Source organism: Punica granatum, unplaced genomic scaffold, assembly GCF_007655135.1.
Source record: "Punica granatum isolate Tunisia-2019 unplaced genomic scaffold, ASM765513v2 Contig00460, whole genome shotgun sequence".
Lineage (NCBI taxonomy): Eukaryota > Viridiplantae > Streptophyta > Magnoliopsida > Myrtales > Lythraceae > Punica > Punica granatum.
Window position 1 is genome coordinate 55,731 of NW_022204362.1, and position 22,216 is coordinate 77,946.

Genomic DNA, 22,216 nt, shown 5'->3' on the forward strand with positions numbered 1-22,216 from the left:
AAAGAAATTAATCAATTGTGTTCTCCATTACTTTTATTTTTAAAGAGCAGCCTCGGAAACTTCTATGAAGATTACGTACCAAGACATTACTCTGTTAGTTGGTTTATCATTATGTATTAATCTTGCACCCATTCATTTCGCTCTTATCTCGAGTTAGGGTAATTTAAACCAAAATATCTTGATAAATTATATGGATGGATATCATAAAAATGAATATAATCGGGAATCATTTCAATGGAGCCTACTGCAAATTTATTTACCAAGCGTAGCTTATGTAAACAAATTAGTGTGTTTGGTTTTAAAATTGAATTGAGTTGAGTTTTGATTTTAATTTGTTTGTAATGATTGTAATGTTGAATTATAAGAAAAAATGTGAAAAAGTAAAAAAAAGTAATAATTGTATTGTTGAATTGTGAAAAAAGTAATAAATAGTTGAGAGAATTTATTATTAAAAATTAAATTAAATGGTTAAAAAAATTGAAGAAAAATAAAAAAATGATAATTGTATTGTTGACTTTTGTTGTGTAGTGAATACTGAATAGAATTAAAGTTAGAATTAAAATCTTAAAATTAAATTGCGAAATCAAACCGACAATAAATTTCTCAATATCATGGGAACATTAAAAAATAAAATGTTTCAACGGGACTCCTTTCCCGAAAACAATACGGCCATAAAATGAACATGTCTCCTGTTTTCCCATTTTTCACGTACGTATGAAAAGAAAAAGAAAAGGCAAATAGAAATTTGCTTACACATTACAGAGAAATTAAGAGGGTAATGACCTTACAAAAATACAACAAATGTATGTCTAATTTTAGCTATGGCTATTCCACCCAAAAATAAAAAACAAAAATCAGAACAAAATAATAACTTCATGGACCCAATCAACCTGTGGACGGTGGATGTTGACTAGAGGAGCCAGCTGACCATGGCGGGGCCGCGACATCCGCCCTGCCACCTCCCTGATGGCTATCTCTTGGTGGCGGCCGTGGGTAAGCCAATTGCTGCTCTGAGAATATCAGAGGAATTGAAACCGATGCCGAAGAAGGAGCTGAACTCGATGATAAAAATGAGCTGGTATTGATTGAAGATTGTAATGAACCCATTTGCGATTGAGGGAGCATCATATGCTCCAACAAACCAACCGTGTTTTGGCCCGAAATCAGCTGGCTATACGGATCCTGCAGCCAATAGTCTCTAGCTATGTCAGGTACCGGACCTGTTGGTGGTCGAAGGCCTCCTAGTCCTGGAGGCTGCTCAGGTGGAGCTGGTGGCACCACCTGGTGAGCCGCCACAGGAGCATTTGAGACTGCCAGGGCAGGCCCAGAGGTGTAGGTCTGGACGCCTTGGGGGAGCATCCTGACATTCTCTGGGAAGTTCAGCTTGGCCCGGTTGCCTCGGAACCGGAGGGCAGCCTCATCGTAAGCCCGGGCAGCTGCCTCGGCTGTATCGAATGTGCCCAGCCATACTCGGGCAGCTTTGTGAGGGTCCCGGATCTCTGCCGCCCATTTGCCCCACGGCCTTTGCCTCACACCCCTGTATCTCCTCCGCCGCTCTGCTCCAACAACGCCAGCCTCATCATGGGATGATGCTGGGTGGCCGGATGCAGTTGGTGGGGTGGCAGTTGCTGGCGCCACAAACGGCATATGCTCCATACCTAATAAAATATGATCTCTCTATTTAGTATTATTTGTATCCGAACCACTTAATCGCGGCATATATACGAAAAATAGACGATATAGAAAATGAAGGTAATAAGCGAGGTTGGCATTGTCGATGAATATCAAAATAGAAAACAAAAAAGCAAACGAAAGGATTGAATATTTGACACAAAATTTTATAGTGAATTTTTTTTGGGTGAACCCTTATATCCAGAAGTCCAATTGAATCTCAACTAATTCAGTCAAGTCGGTTGGCCTACTAAGAGGTAAAGCTCTATCAAAGTGGATTTTCTCCATTTACAAGGACTAGAATCTGATACCATACTTAAGCGGAACAACCGTCGAACCTCTTAACCAACCAATGACTGAATTTAGTTTATTCAATATTTCAATATATATAACATGAATTTGGTTTATATATATTTTATATTTCAATACATAAAATGTGAATCTTGTATTTTTCTTTTTTTCTTTTTTTTAATATCTAAAGAGGAAGCTTAATACTCGAGTAGGAGATGGATCAAAAGGGAAATAAAGAGAGATACGACTGGTTCCACTAGTGTAAACTGACATGGTAATATCTTGACATCAGGTTGAAAGCGAATCGCACTGTAGTGAATCTCACTTTTTGAAGGAAAAAAATGGAATGAAGAATATTCAAATTTCCGTAGTTTACTATTAATATTAATATTACTATTATTATTATTTAGTAAAAATTGGAGTTCTAGTAAGTTTTTTTTAGTGTGTACCATAGTATTCGAAAGTCTAATAGGTTCCGACTAATTTAGTTCTAACTGGGTCTGCCCACTAAGGTGGTAAAACTCTTCCAACATGATTTTTTTGCATTCACAAGACTTGAACCCAAAGACATTCATTAAGAAAAATAAACGTTGAACCGCTTGAACTAACATATGTGAGCGGGTTTGAGCAATTTTATTATTTCACTTTCATCTAAACATGAAAAAAGTGGGGATTGATGTAGTGGCTTTGACTTGAGACCAAGAGGTTATGATTCATTTTTTTTTTTGGCTGGAGTATAGGTATCATTTGTTAGAATATGCATATGTAATATACATTGGCGTAGATTAGGTTATGGCTTACATATAATAATAATAATAATAATAATAATAATAATAATAATAATAATAATAATAATAATAATAATTAACGTAGTGTTTGCATTGGCATGCCTTGATCAATGCATTTCGTATTTTGTTCTCACAAGAAATAATGGCTACGTGGCTGTTTTTATCGAGATTAGGAAATACTAATGTTTTAGTAATTATGTATGCATGCATGCAATATTCGATGTACCTACTCTAACGTTAATTGTAAATTCCAAAAAAAGAAAAAAGAAAAAGAAAGACAATTTGTCAACTTTGAGAACAGGGCTAGAGCCTTAACCTAATCTTATAATTAAAGAGAAAAAAAAAAAGAAAAAGAAAACAGAGTAAAAGCAGAGGAAGGAAAGATTGTGCTTCTAGAAGATTTGAAAGTTACACACATGGAGCAGAGAAATTCAAGGTTTTTGAGTAAACCAATGTTCTCCAACAAGGCATGAAAATCAGAGAAAGATCAATACTTTAGATAAAGGATTAGCGATTTAATCTTCTTTCCCAAAAGAATAAGGATAAAAGCAAAGGACCAAGCTGATGATTCGATCGAAGGAAGGTCTTGAGGTTATCGAAGAGATGATGATTTGATCAATGGCGCAGTAATATCATCTTATGTACATATGAAACGGTTTAAGGTTTTCATAGTTTGAGGGCCGGGAGAGACTAACGTGCCGATATAGTTTAAGTCTGCAAATGATTTGATAATGAAGAAACTAACGTACCGGTTGGAAAGGATGATGGCTCTGCTGATTGTGACCGAGCTATGAGATCACCATACATTCCATGACCCCTTAGAGAAGCAAACTCGGAAACCCCGGATGAACTGCCCTCCCCGCGCGGTCTCTTCTGTCCGACCCACGGAGCGGGAGAATAACTGGGCAAGGAGAGTGGTAAACAAGAAGAAGGAGTTGGATGAGGAAGCGTCCCCTGGCTTCCTGCTCTCTGCCCCGAGACAACCTGCGTCAGAGCTGTCACGATAGCGGACATCTCCCCTGGCCTGCAGAACGACGAGAACATGGCCGGGGGAGAGCTGGGCGGTACCTCAGCAAGCTGTGGTTGCACTACTGGCCAATCCATCATAGGTTCACGCGAATGAGCCGGCCCTTGATCAGGTTGTGCTCTGACGTGGATGTGGCTATGTTCCTGCTCCTCATCATCGCCGCTTTCTCCGCCGCCTATTGGTGGTGGGACTTCACCAAACTCGCCGGTGCCCTGCCGATTCGCCACCTTAGCACATGTACTAATGAAACGTCTCCCCGTCTCCTGCCGCAACTATATAATAATGAAATACCGAAAAAAAATTATGGAAAAAAGAAAGAAAAAAGAGGCAGAGGAATCGTTTTTGGGATTGGGTTGATGGAACGTTTTCATATATATGAGAGGAAAAGCGAAACTCAAACATGCTCCGCCGTCACCGCAACAGTGAATTTACGGACCTTTACTTAGTTTCCGTTCCTCTGTCTTTGTAAGCACCAACTTGGCCGCCTTTTAATTTACAAGGAGATTTTTTTTCCTTTTCCTCTTTTTTCATTTCTTCGTCATTTTCATCGACCAAATAAATATTTCTATTTTATGAATTAACTTCCAGAAAAGGACAAAAAAAAGGAAGATTGCAAAAAGGAAAGAGGAAAAAAAAAGCCGGCGGATGTTAAGTTTTCGATGTAATGTGTGTTCAATGCATAAGTTTAAACTAATATAAATGCGGGTCAATTTAGGTGATTTGACATTTATTTCTCTTGATTTCACATTTGAATTTTCTTTTCAATTAATAGGGAGATTCATGACTTAATATATTAAAATATAAATCTTAAATACTTAATAAAGAGGCGTGAATGGTTCAACTGGATATCGGATCTGAGACTTTTTGGTCTCCAAGTAAAAAGTGTGTCACTGCACTATACTCTCTCTTGATCATATTCGAGTCTTTTGAAGGGATAACATCTACAATTGGAAGAATTTTATTTCTTAATAAGATGACCCGCTTGAACTTGAATAAGTCGAGTCATGCACACAGAAAAAATTCGATATTGGACTTTCAAATATAAGGTGATGTACACTAAAAAAAAAGAAAATTATTTAAGCTAATATATTAATGGTAGAATCCAACCATTTTATAGCATTTTTTTATATTAATTATCTGGTAAAAGAATTCATTTTTTTCTTTTTTTTAACTCTCGGAGTCAAAGAAGGGGGGCTTAAAGTGGTGGCTTTGCTACTCAACTTTGATCGAAAATCAAGAGATTTTAGATTGAATTTTCATCGGTAATCGAACTCAGCCTAATCTTTTCATTTTCCTTTTCCATATCTCTTTCTAGGTTCATTGATCTCTCTTTATAATTGAAAAATAAAAAAAATCAAGTAATAAATAAAAATGGCAAAGGTGCCGTGGGGGAGGAGGATGTTCACACTGGTTTTTGACCCATGTATTTTGAGGAGAAGCAGAGGAATGAGTAATGGCGGTGGTGTTGGTAGTGGAGCAATGGAGAAGAGAATGTCGACGGTTAAAACTTAGATATGAGGAGTTCTAGTTTGAATTGGATTCTTTTATTACCGACATAAGGAGAATTTTCTGGGAGAAACTCTGATTAATTAATTGACTAATTAATTAATTTTTAGAGCTTAGTGTTTTTAATCATAAACTGGGCTGCCTTTGACGCTGTCATCGAGTCGTAATCCAATTAAATGGGCCGTGAGATGGAAACGATAGCATAAATAGATTTGGGGCCCATGTTAAGTATGGAATCTATGTCGTAGAAAATGGGGAAAGAATACCATCCCTATCACATTTAAATAATACTATCCTTCTCGCACTCATTTTGCTCACCCAACACGATTGCTTTCGCATCTAAGAGCAAACCCGTTATTGATTTACCGGATCAAATTGTTGCACTAACACCAAATGCTATGCCCGTATTAACAATAATGTCTAAATAATTTGTAGCTAGGCAACACCATGAGCTGCACGAGTTATCACTCTGTTTTTATTAGGTGCAATAACATAGGCCGTTGCAGGTCGGAGATAGGAGATTCGCAGAACCGTTCTTTAAGAATTGTATAAGCGGCAAAAAAACAGAGGAGCTGCATCCCAGCTCTGACCTTGGGAAAGTTATGGAAAGATATATTTCACATCTGAACGATTGACCGGGCCGTTCATTCTTTATCATATTTCGTGTGACGATCATGGAACCACATGGTGCAATTATGAAACAATTGTTAATTACTATGAGAATTAGACTTGGACTATCCACGACCATATATATTTGACTATGCGGTTGGACGATTGATGTGAACGAGGTTTGGAATGTCGCGAAGCAAACTTTGGGATAGGCATGTTTTTTGTCGATGTACGTACGTACTCTCCTTTGTTCTTTAAGTAATCTTTTTTTAATTAAAGACTGAAACATTCATGCGTGTCAAATTATTCTAAGGTAGACAATTAATTATATATATATATATATATATATATAGATATAGAATCTTCCTTGGATGAGATAAATTGATAAAAACTAGTTAGCTGTCGGATGTTGAACTCAACTCTGCGATATGTTTGGTGTTGTTATTATCCTAATGAAAGTCTATCATGACCCGGAGTCATGTGACACCAGAATCATGACCGTCCATCAGGCGTGCGCTTCGAGTGGACTCTTGGATGAACGGATAGGATGACCGTGTATCACATGATATGCTGTCAGGTTAATTTTTTCGCATTATCCTAATCTCATTTGGACTATTGGCAAAATTCTTTGAATTCAATATATAAAAGGTCTTTTTCGTTGACCATTTTTAAGTAAATTAGGAGAGTATAACTACCTTTTACTGTACTCTCCATTTGCAAATTACGAAGACCCGAGGAAAACGCACTTCCATTATTAATGAATGAGCTAAACATTATTGGGTGACTTACGCAAATTCTGAATTTCAGTCAGGTGATCACTCGATTGATATCGCGTTGATATTTTAAATTTCAGATTAGAAATTCAAGAATTCTTGAAAAGCAAATACCGGGGAAAGGCCCCATGTTTGTTGCCGAATATGCTTGAGAACACTCTGATTTTGTAGTGGTGGATGAGTGAAATATCTTCTGAAACTTTATTAGAGTCGCTCCCTTGTGTAGTTATGATTCGATTTGGATATTTTGCAGCAATGTTATGCCTATATGCTCATGCTTTGAAGGGTTGCTATGTCGGTCACTCCAAATCCTTTTTTTATTAAAAATAAAATTTTGACTAAATTAGTTTAAGTTTTAGTACATTAAAACTTGAAGTAAATTACAAATGTGAAATATGTTTTTATTTAATTTAACGTAAATTATCCAATCATATCTTATAATAATTTAGAACAATTGTACGGTATAAGTTATCCAATGGGGTGATTTTTCTTCTTTTTCCTTCCTCAGGTGGCGCAGATGGACAAATTTACTCATATGTGGTTGGCGTTGGGCCATTGATTTTTCCCAAAGAAATTCGATGGTTCCCAACAGAACACGAATATTGAAATTGTGTATATCGAAATTAATGCATCTCACATATATACATATATTGAATAGCACATAGATAAGACTATTTATAGTTTATAAAAAAAAAGTAAGACTATTCTTCCAAAAAAATAAATAAATAAAGCAAAGCAAGCAGCTTATTATTTGATCAATCAATAACAGATGATAGTAAATAATGCCAACAAAGTGGACTATGCCAATAAGTTGCGTAATTTCTCCTATATAATAAATACTTTATATCACCCGTTTTCTTACCAAAAAAATGGAATATTACTTTACATCGCCTGCCCTCTGAATTTGAAAACTTTGATTATTAGAATACTCAACGCTACTGTTGTGTATATGACTCACATTCATTTGAAGCTTTGAACCTAGCTACCCATTGAATTGTTTTCTTTTTTCTTTTTCACGCTTCATTTTATATTTCCTTGGCAATTTTTTTTTCTTTTTCATGCATTAACATCAACCAACATGGATTTTCATGATGAGATGCGGTATGAATTCTGCAAAAACTATATTATATTTAGGGTGAACTGGTCCAGTATGTATCTATTTTGTTGTAGTGATTGATTTGCAACTATGACGCCAAATGGTATGAAGAGAGAGGCCAGGGCCAGATCTACGAAATTAATCCTAGTAACTCAATTGTCCTAGAAAGTTTGACATCAACCTGCACATGGGAAAAAAAGAAAAAAAAAGAAGAAAAGATGATGTGATGTGACGAATGGTTGAGCTAAAATAGAAGAATATATATATATATATATAATTAAATAAAATACAGTAGCAAAAAATTTTCCGCATGCAAAAGAGGAATAGAAGATCAGTATCAAAGAATAATGAGCACAAACTATGGTTCCTCGAATCACATTATTCGTTTTTCTTTTCTAATTACTTCAGTCCGAAAATTCTCAGCATTGGAACATCACTTTTCCATGGTTGGGGGTTGCGGGTGGGGTTCGTGTTCCAGATCTTTTATACCTTCTTTTCCTAATTTTTGCTATAAAAATTATTGAAAAATAACCATACCACATCTTTAATTTTTAAAATTATACGGTTATGATTATCTCAAATTTTCATTTAATAATAGGGCGCTTGTTCAATACAATACACACACGTTTGTCATCTTATTTAATTAGTTCCATGCAAGGGACTTTAAAAAACTAACTCAACCTATGCATCAAGGGAAATATTGAGCAATAAATAACTTTAGCCTTTAAAATTAGACTGTTGCGATTGTCTTAAAATTTCACAAAACTGATGGGAAGAAAAAATTGCGACTCCCTTTTCCTTAAAAGAAAAACGAAAAAGAATTGAGGATATTTACGGAGGAATACAAAACAGTCATTCACTGCAGTTGCAAAAGCTCCCTATATATGTTTATATATATGTATAGCAAATGGGTGAAGTGAAGGGGACATTACATTGTAAAAGGGAAAATTTTCAATTCAGTCACGGATCTTTAGCACTATTTTATCTTTTCTGGACGTGTCGTACTCCGGTTCATTTATGTCATACTCCGAAAAGCAAACTCTTTAGACAGTCAATTGCATGTGCGTACTGTCGACCACATCATGTTATTTTGTACGCAAAGCAATCGACAGTATGCATATGCAATTAACTATCTAAAGAGTAAATGCATATGCATTTACGGAGGAATACAAAACAGTCATTCAGTGCAGTTGCAAAAGCTCCCTATATATGTTTATATATATGTATAGCAAATGGGTGAAGTGAAGGGGACATTACATTGTAAAAGGGAAAATTTTCAATTCAGTCACGGATCTTTAGCACTATTTTATCTTTTCTGGACGTGTCTTACTCCGGTTCATTTATGTCATACTCCGAAAAGCAAACTCTTTAGACAGTCAATTGCATGTGCGTACTGTCGACCACATCATGTTATTTTGTACGCAAAGCAATCGACAGTATGCATATGCAATTAACTATCTAAAGAGTTTATTCAGTGGTTAATATAGTAGAAAGTGAGGGAGCTAGATGAATCCCTCTCAAAAGACCTCGAAGATATCCTGACACAGGAGGAGATACTCTAGTTCCAAAAATCACGAATAGAGTGGGTTAATTCAGGGGACCGAAACACCAAATACTTCCACACTAAAGCTGTAGTGAAGCGCTGAAGAATTCGAATTGAGATGCTTTTGGACTCGGATGGGAGATGGATCACGAACACCACAGACCTTGCAGCCCTTGCCACGAAGCACCTCCGTACGCTGTTCACCGACGACCGAGACGTAGCTTGCCCACGCTTCTCCACTCGGTTTAGGCCGGACTTAGTAGCAGACATACAGTCATTGTCCTGACCAACCTCAGTTGCAGAAGTGTGTGCGGCCTTATTCTCTATGGGATCGTACAAAGCCCCGGGACTGGATGGATTTCATGTTATATTTTACCAGTCTAATTGGGAGACGGTTTACCCTTCCGTTTTTGAGTTTGTCAGGAAGATCTTAAATGAAGGTGAAGATGTTGCATTGGTAAATGAGACACTCCTTGTTTTAATTTCTAAGCTCGATAATCCAGAGTCTATTCACATTTTCGCCCTATAAGCCTATGTAACGTCTCTTACAAATTGGTGACGAGGGTAATAGCAAACCGGCTACAAGGGTACATGGCTGAACTTGTTTCGCCGAACCAAGTAAGTTTTATTCCTGGACGTGATATTCATGATAACATAGTGGTGGCGCAGGAGCTCGTGCATTGTATGCACCGTATGAACGGCAACAAACAGTTCATGGCCATTAAAGTGGACCTTGAGAAAGCATATGACCGGTTGAGATGGGGGTTCATCGACGAGACACTTGAGGCAGTCGGCGTCCCGGACCGACTCCGCCACACCATAATGAATTGTATCTCCTCGATTCACATGCGCATTCTTTGGAATGGCGAAACCATAGCCGAATTTTCGACCAGTCGAGGTATTCGCCAATGTTATTCGCTCTCGCCGTATCTCTTTGTTCTGTGCATCGAGCGGTTGGCGCATTTGATTCAAGATACTGTGGATGATGGTCGCTGGCAGCCTATCAAGGTGGGCAGGAGGGGCCGTCCATCTCCCACCTAATGTTTGCTGACGATCTCCTTCTATTCGTTAATGCGTCGATTGATCAGATGCGGTTGGTTTGCGATGTCCTAGAACGTTTTTGTCAAGCATCCTGAGAGAAAGTTAGTGCAGTCAAGACCTCCATTTTTTTCTCTAGGAATGTTGCAATGGAAGACCGAGAGGCCATCTGTCGAGTTAGTTCCTTTACTGCCACAAATACACTAGGAAGCTACCTTGGCATTCAGCTTGTACATGGGAGAGTGTCCAAAGAGCACTTTAGCCAGATTATCCACCAAGTGCAAGCACGGTTGAATGGATAGGCCTCGAAGTCACTCTCGATGGCTGGGAGGATTACACTTGCCAAGTCCGTTATCCAAGCAATGCTGTCGTACGCTATGCACACGATGCAACTCCCAATTTTGGTAAGCAAAGAGATCCAACGGTTATGTCGTGACTTTGTTTGGGGACATTCAACGAATCAACGGAAACTCCATTTGGTGAAGTGGGCGACTATTGTCAAGCCGACCAAGTGTGATGGAATGGGGTTGCGGGACCTTCCCCTCTTTAACACGACAATTCTCACTAAGAGGGGTTGGGGATTCTTAACCAGAAGATCGGCTCTGTGGGTGCAAGTCCTCCGGGGCAAGTATGGTGATAGGTCGGATTCTTCATTGACACTATCCTATAAATCGACGGGCTCATGGCAATGGAGGGGCATTGCTAAGGCATGGAACCTGGTAGCAGGAGGGGTGGTATGGAGTGTAAGGAACAGTGAAGGAGTGCTGTTTTGGGAGGATCGTTGGATTCGAGGGGCTGAGCCTCTACTGCATGCAGTAACCACCACCGTCGATGCTGCTGCTGCGAGCTCGCGAGTCCGTGAGTACGTATCTACGAGTACAGGTGGATGGGATTAGAGCAAGTTTGAGCACATGATCGATCATTCCACGCTCCTGAGGGTAGCGGCGCAACAACCGCCGGTTCCTGAGCTAGGAGACAACTGCATCTCTTGGGCACTTGAACCCTTGGGTATATTCTCGGTGAAAACAACTTATTCCTTGCTTGCAGAACCATTGTGGAGTATGGAAGAGCCTATTTGGCGACTGGTATAGCAATGGTGATGGCCCCAAATGATTCGAATATTTTTGTGGCTTGTGGCTCACGAGAAACTACTGACAAATATCCTGCGAGTATCACGACATTTAGCAGTCTCGAGGCTGTGCGACTTCTGCTCCTCTACTATGGAAACAATCCTGCATGTGCTAAGGGACTGTCTAGGTACACGCTCGGCATGGTACCGACTAGTCCCGAGGAATATTCGTGGTCGGTTTTTCTTAGAACCCCTTAAGCCTTTATTGATGTTGAATCTGGGGAGTTGTGACGAGAAGTGGGCAACTCAGTTTGGTGTGGCATGCTAGTTGTTCTGGGGATGGCGTAACAAAGGCCTCTTCAAATAGGACTTCGTTCAATCGAGGGATGAAGTTCGAGCTATTCGTGCAACAGCGCACAACTTCGAACACTCGAGGGATCTGCGGTCCAACACCTCTCAGCCGAGGAGGGAGTCGAGGTAGATTCGATGGAGGTGGCCTCCCGCATGGTGGGTTAAGGTCAATACGGATGGTGCATCGCAAGGTAATCCGAGAATTGCAGGGGCTGGAGGTCTACTACGGAATGATGATGGGCACTGGATTTGTGGATTTTAGCACAATGTCGACTTTGCAACCTCGACGACAGCTGAACTCTAGGGTGCTCTGGTGGGACTACAGCTGGCTTGGGACCGTGGCTATCGGCACGTGGTCTTGGAACTCGACTCTCAAGTGGTTCAGCGACTGCTATCAGATGGTGCAACCCACAATCAATGTCTCGAACCGCTAGTGAGCAGCATTAGCGATATTCTCCACCGTGACTGACATGTAGAAGTCGGTCATACATACTGCGAGGGCAACACAGGCGCTGATTGAATGGCTCGATGGGCGGTTTCCTTATCATTGAGTTCACATTTCTTAGTTGCTCCCCCGATTGGTCTTCACGCTCTCCTTAAGGGCGATCTTGCAGGAGCTTCCTTACCCCGTTTTTGTGTAGCGTAGTTTCTTTCTTGTAAAGGCTTTCGCCCTCCACTATCACTGAAAAATTAAAAATAGAAAATGAGGTTGGCCAGCTACTTGGAAGTTTCTTTCTCTGGAATTGATGTCGCACCAAGTCCGCATAACAACAAATTAAGGTTTATGAAATAACCATAATTAGGAACTGAACTGTAACAAATACGGCGAACTAAAATCAATTGTAGCATTATAATTACCAGCAACATTGTTCATGGAATCATGCAAGTCATTGTCACATTGGCGTGATTAGGATGTGGAATAAATCAATTGACAGGTCAGCATCACGAGCTCTATGGTTATGAAAACTGACGGTAGAGATTGGGGGGAAGGTAATTTACCAATGACCTCTAGTCAGCCGCTTTTGAACGCCTAGGTGGACTGGGTAGGTTTATAGCTATAGACGGGAGGACCAAGACCTATAAAGCACAAAGGACCCCACAAAACCATCTGAAGAATAAGATCTCCTTGGGACAAAAGATGCAAATTCAACTTAATTAGAATAAATTGCAAAACTTATCCATGCTCCAATTAAGAGGAAAAAATAAAATAGGTCGAGGGTTAATTTGGTAAATTTTTCTCCACATCCTTTGTACTCGTACAACAGTTTATTCTTGTACTCTCTCCCTTCCCGCTCTCCCTAATTATGATAAACCTCATATTATTTTTTTTATTATAAAGAAGGCACGTGACTCAGTATAATAAAATAAAAATTATAATAATAATAAAAAAGAAATTTGAATAGTTTCATTAGTATCAAATTTGAAACCACTTGATATATCAGTCCATCGCAAAAGTCAATGTTGGGATTAAAATGAAAAACAAATGAAATTTAAAAAATCCCATTGCGGTATAGTATAAAAATTGTGAGCATAACAATTGTGTTATCTTGGAAGGTTAAAAAATATATATATATTTGAAATACATCATAGCGTTTTTACCAAATATAACAAAATCTTGAGAATAGTTGATGAAGAAGATTAAGGCTCTAATTACTGAATTTACTTTAAGACTTCAATGTGATGGGCGTGATTAGTTTATCCAAAGAGTAGGTTTCACCCCACGTGCAATAGTTTTTTTTTTCCCGATAAGCATGCGCAACTAATCAAGTACTATCAGGAGTAGGACTGATAAACATTATTCTTGTTATTATTACTATTAAATGCAAATCATCGTGAATATATTGCCCTTCTTTTGGAAAATCTCGTCATGGGTTGTTGCTTCAAAGATACAAAGGATCATTTTATTCTTGATCACATCTACTTTCCAAGTGGAAAAGAGGACGTGTTTGTCTCAAGGAAAATGAAAAAGCACATGTTTCACTAAACATTTAAAGAAAAGTCATGTTCTTTTTCAAAATAAGGAGTCAAAGGGAATTAAAATTGCGTATTTTCAACATGAGCGTGTACCTTGATTTATTAAATAAATGAACTGTTAAGACTTGGATAGTTAGCCAAAAGAATTTTGGGTAACTTTAATTTATAGATGAGAGTGCCACGCGTGCGTTTTTGGGGAAGAAATAGATCTGAAAATGAAAGAACAGGAAAAGGAAGGAAGAAATGTTTTCCACACTCTGCATGTGAATGTATTTCTTCAAATTTCTTTTCGTGAATTTTTGTCGGCTGGCCCTTTTTATCTCTTCAGAAGAAAACTCATATCCGATTTCTCACCAAAAAAAGAAAATCCTTATTCAGAGTAGGATTTCCTTTGATAAGTTCTTTTTAAGGTATCTTCATAATTCTTTCAGCAAAATAAATAAATTATGAATGGAAATTCACTTTTTATATTTTTTCACTGCTTCTTGAAATGCAAAAGTGGGAAGTTGAAGATGTAACACGCACGGATAACGATTTCTCAAGTCTAAATCTGAATTTACACTCGAAAGGAATATATCACGTCTAGACCCGACAAATAACACCCAAAAGGGCCATGATAAAAAGAGAATTCTCTTAACTTTATCAAAGAAGTATTATTATTCTTGTGATATAAAATTCTAGTCTTCTGTAACAATGAGATGGACTATATATATATATATATATATAGGCCTAAGACAACTAAGAAAACACTAAAATAGGAAATTAGAATCTAGACTCTTATTATGTAACTTCCTAAAACAAAATAAGTAATTCTTCCAAAATAAGAAACTGAAGACTCTTTACTCAAACTAAAATTGGAAGTAATATATAATTCTAAATGTATTTATATCTAAATAAAATATACTACCTAATTAAGATAGTAATATTCATAATCTATGGATCAAGACATCTCATCTTCCATTTCCACATTACGAGAATATTTCCTTGATATATTCAAGTTATGCTTCTTTGGGCTTAGACATGTTGATATGGATTTCGGCTGAAAATCTTCCTCATCATTTTCCCCCACTTGTTAAAAGCTAAAAAATGAAAATTTAAAATGAAATGGTTTGAAATTTTGAATCTGAGCTGCAGTCAAATAATTAATTTTGTATCGCAAACTCTATTATAAAATAAATGAAAATTTTTTGTTTGTTATTATCATAATGGAGGATTATGGACCTAATAAAGAATTGAAAAATGTGAAATAAGCGGACATAGAAAATAAACTTGATGAATCGAAACATCTCTTGATTTTAAGCAAAGTTGAAGTTGTATTATACCTTTTGTCATATGAATGCAAAGATATTAATTCTCACAAATTATGAGTAGAAATTCACTTTTTTTTTCCTGGCTTCTTGAAATGCAAAAGTGGGAAGGTGAAGATGTTATACGGTGCGTATCACGGTTTCTCAAGTCTAAATATGAATTTAGACTCAAAGGGAATAGATCACGTCCAAACCCAACGAATGACACCCAAAAGGTCCATGATAAAAAGAGAAATCTCTCAACTTTTTCAAACAAGTATTATTATTTTTGAGATATAAAGTTCTAGCCTTTTGTTACATTGAGATAGACTATATATATATAGGTCTAAGACAACAAAGAAGACACTAAAATGGGAAATTATAATCTAGACTCTTGCTATGTAACTTCAAAAAATAAAATAAGTAATTGTTTCAAAATAAGAAACTGAAGGCTCTTAACTCAAACTAAAATCGAAAGTAATATCTAATTCTAAATATATTTCTATCTGAATAAAATATACTACCTAATTAAAAGAGTAATATTTATAATCCATGGATCAAGATATCTCATCTTCCATTTCCACTTCACGAGAATATTTTCTTGATATATTCAAGATATGCTTCTTTGGACTTGGACGTGTTGATATGGATTTGGACCGAAAATCCTCCTCATCATGCCTTAGACCATGCAATATAATATATATATATTTTTTATTACAAGGGAGACTCATAAATATAGTACAATGAAATGATATTCTAATAACTAATAAAGGGATATAGGTAATTCCACCGAGTATTGTACTTAGAATCTCTTAATTACTATTCGAGGGCGTGCGCTACTATATTACATCATCGTTGATAATATAATAAATAACTAAGTCGGACACTTCACCGAGCTCTACCTATAATTCCACTGCAGAAAATCATATATATATATAATCGGAAAAAAAATAGTCATTGAAATGAGAAATGATGGCGTAAATCTCTTCTATTAATAGAGTTACATAATTGTTTTTGAAACTAATTAGCTGTCCCTATCGAATCATGATCTCCAAATCATTTGTGCTTATCCAATCATTAAAAAGATGGCATCAATGTCTTCTTTCCGATCTAAGGTGATGCGATGATGCTCAAGACAAAAAAAAAAAAAGCGATGTGACGATGATCTAATCCTCCCTTGGGTCATTTGGAAGTTCTCTTCCAATTATATTCTTCCCAAATCCTCTGTATCAGTGGCGTCAAGAAAATATTACATTAATTCAATACATTACGCCAACAATATATTGAACAAATCCTCGAAGTTATGCATATATAGAAGTCTTGTGTCAGTGATTCTAACAAAGGAATAGTAAATAAAAATTGATTAAACCAATCGAAGGCGACTGAGCAGAATGGTTCAGTCTTTGCTTACTATAGTCAGTTGAGTCGCACAATTAGCCACATATATAGCAAGTAAGTCGCACAATATGTGGACGCGATATCATTTGTTTGGTGTAGTCATTTTCACCGGAGTGATCCGCCATCAATGGACTAGAGGTCAGCGCGTATCGCCTATTACGCAACCTCCTTAAAAACTGATGCCACAACAACACACTTGATTATGGGATGGCACATAGGGAAACTCGGGTGGTCAAGACAAACGACCTGAGTCTTGACCAATCCATTATTAGGCTACAGTACAGTGCAGTTGCTTGGCTATGGACCTCTTGAAGAGTGTGATATATATATATATATATATATATCTTTTTTTCTCTTTCGATTACAAGGAAAGTCCTAATAGAGAATTGGGAAATAGAAGTATAGCGGTATTGAATAAAAGAAATATGAAATATTCCATTTTAGACAATAAAATACGAAACCTCTCTATCTCAAATTAAGAGCGAGTGTCATTGCACTAAATTTTATTTCTCTTTACGCAGTGCATTTTAACATGAAAATAAGAAGGAAATTGACGGTAGGGACTTGTGAACTCAATTGCTTTTGTTCACCCAAAATTTATAAAAACAAAAAGTTGTTTGATCTCATATTCCTTTCTTTTTTTTCCTGGGCAAGGTAAAGGAAAAGGGAAAAGGGAAAATATAAGAGAGAAGAAGAAGAAGAGAAGGCCCGGTCAAGCAGTTGAGGCCCGTCCGAATCTCCCGCGGGCTTTCACAGATCCAACACCAAGGGAGAGCGACGTAAGCGTTGAAAAGTCAAATCACCAGATAGCCTTCTCTCTTCACTCCCTTCTCCTGCCAATTGCAGTCCCTTTGGCTGATTTTCCTTATTTTCTCCATCCTTCTCAACTTCCCTTACGCTGATATTCTCCCGTCCCGTCTGCATATCTAGATATCCCGGTTCGCATGTTACTATGTGATGCTCTATGATATCCCATAATTGTTTCGTTCTGGCTGCCGTCATGATCAATATGAGGCATGCTGTGTCAATTTGCTTTTGAATGATAAAAGTCATCATCAGATTACTGAAGCAGGGTTAGTTGCAAGGAATCAGAGTGATGGACCGGTATCAGCGGGTCGAGAAGCCGAAAGAAGAGACACCCATTAATGAGAATGAGATCCGTGTCACTGCGCAGGGCAGGATGCTCAACTATATCACTTATGCCACCAGTCTTCTTCAGGTCCGACATCTTGTACACTTGATTCATCTTACACGGCCTTCATTATAATGTGAATGGAAAGAGAATTAATGCCACATGCTTCAGTTCCGAATGTGATCTTTCTTTTCCATAACGGTTTCATCGTTAAACCAAGCATGGTGTAAAAGCTATCAGTTGACGTGCACTTTAGGGTACATTATGATATCACTTCGGGGATTTCACGTATTACAATGTTGTTTAGGAGAAAGAGGCGACGGAGATAGCGCTTAAGGCGATGGGAAGAGCCATAAACAAGACTGTGATGATCACCGAACTGATTAAGGTTCTTATCTAATTTCGCTCGGCTGATGCTTGCTATTTGCGGTGATCAAGTGCTAACGGTGTCATTTTTTTTGCTGGGATGAATTAGAGAAGGGTAGCTCGTCTTCATCAGAACACTTCGATCAGTTCTACTGACATAACCGACACTTGGGAGCCATTAGAAGAAGGCCTTCTTCCGTAAGCACATCGCTGTTTCAATTCTTGGTCCAAAAGATTTGCTTTCGGTGCATATCTTATGATTTGGTTTATGCATTTGACTGGATAATTCATGTTTGTGTAACCAATGGCAGATTAGAAACAACACGACATGTCTCGGTGATAACCATTACTTTGTCCAAGAATGAACTGGACACATCCTCTACTGGGTATGTCCTACACAAGTCTCCAATTCTATTTATTTACATAAATTTTCATCTCGAGTTTCAGTGGCTTAATCGCTTTGTCGAGTATGTGTGATCATAATTTGGTAGATGTAAGGCTTAAGATCATTTTGACTGGATATACTTATGGGCGCAATCCCTACAAGGAATGGTCACCTTAAATCTCTCGATATCATCTATCATTTTTTAATGTAATGATTCTAGATATACAAATGCAGGTACCAGCCCCCTATTCCTCAGGATCAGGTGAAGATAGGGCATGTCCAGGACCATCAAGGAGGTAAAGTTTATTTAGCATTTGAATATAACTAGTTTCCTTCGGTTGTTATATAAAAAAACTATTCATGTGCTTATATGATCAGTATATGACTAATAGGGGGCCACCAAAGCACGATGGGCAGAATACGGGGTGGACGAGGAAGAGGAAGGGACCGAGGTAGAGGTAGCACTCGTCGACTAAACTAACACTTGTCTAGATTTAAGAATCGGCTTTTACACCCAGAATAATAAGAGCGGTTGGATCATACTGGTCGCTGCAGTATATAAACTGATTGCTTAGTCATACAATTGTGCAGGGAATTATATTAATGGTGGAGCAGAACACGTTCTAGATGGGGCAGCGGACGGGGGGCAGGGATTTTCAAGTCGAGGACGGGGTTGGGGACGGGGCTATAGGGGCCGAGGACGAGGAGGCTATATGGGGCAAGGGCAACGATATACTTACGTCGGTGGGAACATAAACCGCTATCCTTCTACTCTAAACAACTCTAATGGTGGAGGTCCTCTTGGTCCTAGCCAAGGACGTGGTAAGTTCAGCTCGATCAAACATCACATTTGTAGTCTCAACGGACTTCTATCATAGGCGTAATTTTATTAGTAACTCATACTCATGAGCTTTTGGGGTTGACAGGACGTGGACGCGGGTGGGGCATGGTACGTGGTCAAGGCCGAGGCCGAGGCAGAGGTTTCAGGTCTAACGCCAACGGTCCATCTCAACCAGCTGCCGCCTGATAATAATTATCTTTGAATTGCTCTTAGCTGTAGCCAAGACGCAGCGGTAATTAAATTTTTTTTTTTTTCATTTTCTTAGTTAGAAATGCGGGCACGACGAAGGGTTCAAATTATTTCGAGTCCCCCTTGTTAGTTTTTTGGGATTAATAAGAAAGCTGAACATTTCGTTCACTCTTGATCGTCTCGAGCCAATGAACCATGCTATCTTTGCACGGATGATTTCCTATCTTCAATAACTAGAGAATATCTCGAGCCAGTGAACAGATTTGTTCACTCTTGATTATCTCCAGCCGGATGAGAATGATGACCCAGAATTGGTTCATGTACGTTCACACGGTATTCATCAATTGTGGGAAATCGACATCTGCAATCGGGCAACTTTAGTCGAATAATTGTTTTGACATTATTTACGAGACACTGATTTTGCTCAAGTGAGTGGCGGAGAGTGCCTGTGCCAACAAGCCCGCAAGCAATCGCATCAAAATTCAAACACATTGTAGGTCTAATCAAATTGATTTACTTGTCAAAATATTTCATTCAGTTTTCTCAATCTTCCATTTGTATGTTTTGATGCCCTCTTTCCTCACTTGTACGAGGAACACTGATCGTATCTCTCAATATGACAGGAGGAAATACTAATAAGATTATAGCAAACATTCTGTTAAGCACTTGTATTGTCGGCCATGGTTTTGCTTAATAACAAAAACTAATTAGAGTTTCCCCATAATTTTATCGATCCTAAGAGAAGATCATTTGAGATTTTCTCATTCTGGCTCCTACCTAGAACGACTTATGAAGGTCGCTCCTTTGCGATATCGTCTCTTTTGTATCATGGTCTCTCCAAGCATCATTCACACATTCTATACTTTGTGGCCTCTGCAGCACTTAGATTCGTCTAGCTGCTGACAAATGTATGTTAACTTAAATTGCTTACGGGGGTCACACGTTGCACATATGGATCGAACAATCCATTGGATTCGAGTAAAATGTAATAGCAAGAGCAACTTAGCCGATGATAAGATGTTGGTGGGCCTTTCGGATTGCGGGCATCTCTCGTTTGGTCTTGGCCCTTTTATTGCCATCCCACGCTCAGTTCTTCATCCTAGTGTGTGGGCCTGACTCATTGCCGGAATTGCATTTGCCCATTTGGGCTGCATTTGGTAGAAATATATGATTTGTAGATGGGTGGGGATTTTAATGCTTAGAGCAGGGAAATTGAAACCCAGATCTCGTGTAAGAAAAACGAATTTGCAGGGAGCAAACAGGGGAGGCCAACTTAATGCGAGTTACAATTCTGATTGATTCGGACATTTACACGAGGATACCCCGTACAGGTCAGTTTCCACGCGAGGGTATCAGACACCGAATAAATGGAAACATTCAAGGACAAGGAATCCTGAATTCCCAATTGCAATTTTCATAGTGATGTTGGATTATACTCGCTGTTAGCTTTCGGATCCTTCGCTTTCCTCCTCTGCTGTTCGGATTCTTTCGATTAAATCATGGCAATAAATAATACAATTCGCTTTTGTTCTATTTGTACATTGAAAAGATCAGCAAAGAATTGCTTGGATCGGACATACCATTGTTTGGAATGATATAAACCTCGTCTTATTGCCAAAGGCTTTACTCAAAAGGAAGGCAAGGAAGACATTGGCTACAAAGAGACTTTCTCTCCGGCTTCCTCGAAAGAATCTTTTAGGACTATAATGACACTTGTGGCTCATTTCGATCTTGAGCTGCATCGGATGTACGTAAAGACAACGTTTCTCAATGGTGACATTAATGAAACAATTTTACCCCAAGAAAATTGTTTGCAAATTACAAAAAGCCATCTATAGGCTAAAGCAAATATCTCGTCAATGGTATCATAAGTTTCATCAAGGGATTATCTCATTTGCTTTTGAGATAAATACGGTTAATGGATGTGTATACCATAAATTCAGTGGGAGCAAATATATTTTCCTGGTTCTGTATGTCGATGATATATTGCTTGCTTGTAAATATATAAGCTTATTGCATGAAACCAAGATATTTCTATCGGAAAATTCAAGATGAAGGAACTTGGGGATGCCTCTTTTTCATTAGGGATCCAGATACATCGAGATCGTTCTTGAGGTATTCTATAGGATTATCACAAAAGAGTTATATTGAAAAGGTTTGGATGAGATTCGACATGAAGGATTGCAGACCAGGAGATACCTCTTTTGCTAAAGGAGCCAAGTTTAGTCTCAGCCAGTGCTCTAAGAATGAGTTTGGACAGAACAAGATGCATAAAATCCCCTATGCATCTACAATGAGGAGCCTAATGTATGCGCAGGTATGTATGTGTTTGGACATTGCGTACATAGTTGGGATGTTGGGGAGGTACTTGAGTAATCCACGTATGGATCATTGGAAAGCAGTCAAATGGGTTTTGCAGAATATATAGAGAACAAAACAATTCATGCCCACTTATTAGAAATCAGATCAGTCGAAGATCATTGGGTATTCTGATTCTGATATCGCTGGATACCAAGATAGTCGGAGATCCACTTCTAGCTATGTCTATCTACTAGCTGAGGAGCCATTTCCTAGAAGAGTGTTAAATAGACACTTACAGCCACTTCAACTATGGAGGCAACGTTCATAGCTTGTTATGAGGCATCCAATATGGAATATGGCTGCGAAATTTTGTGGATAGCATTGAAAGACCACTGAAGTTATTATGTGACAATAACTTTGTAGATGGTTTGGTATTTTAATGCTTAGAGCAGGAATCGAAACACATATTTTGTATGGGGAAACAAATTTGCAGGGAACAACTGGAAAGGCCAACTGAATACGAGTTAAAATTCGGATTGATTCGAACATTTACACAAGGATACCATGTACAGATTAAACCAT

General features: G+C 38.3%; 2 protein-coding genes across 2 annotated transcripts; one reads left to right on the plus strand and one right to left on the minus strand.

The window, feature by feature from the left end:
- Nucleotides 1-599: 599 nt before the first annotated feature.
- LOC116190469 (ethylene-responsive transcription factor ABR1-like) lies at nt 600-4,295 on the minus strand. Its single transcript, XM_031520152.1, has 3 exons — nt 4,214-4,295; nt 3,500-4,049; nt 600-1,658 (listed from the first exon to the last, which is right to left on the minus strand). Exons 2-3 carry the CDS (start codon nt 3,855-3,857, stop codon nt 886-888), a joined length of 1,131 nt encoding a protein of 376 aa, XP_031376012.1. The 5' UTR covers nt 3,858-4,049; nt 4,214-4,295; the 3' UTR covers nt 600-885.
- Nucleotides 4,296-17,261: 12,966 nt separating this feature from the next.
- LOC116190474 (protein no-on-transient A-like) lies at nt 17,262-19,501 on the plus strand. The gene is made up of 8 exons (XM_031520163.1): nt 17,262-17,639; nt 17,860-17,940; nt 18,028-18,116; nt 18,230-18,304; nt 18,538-18,599; nt 18,696-18,761; nt 18,895-19,125; nt 19,230-19,501. The coding sequence occupies exons 1-8, from the start codon at nt 17,517-17,519 to the stop codon at nt 19,328-19,330; spliced, it is 828 nt and encodes a 275-aa protein (XP_031376023.1). The 5' UTR covers nt 17,262-17,516; the 3' UTR covers nt 19,331-19,501.
- The last annotated feature ends 2,715 nt before the right edge of the window (nt 19,502-22,216 follow it).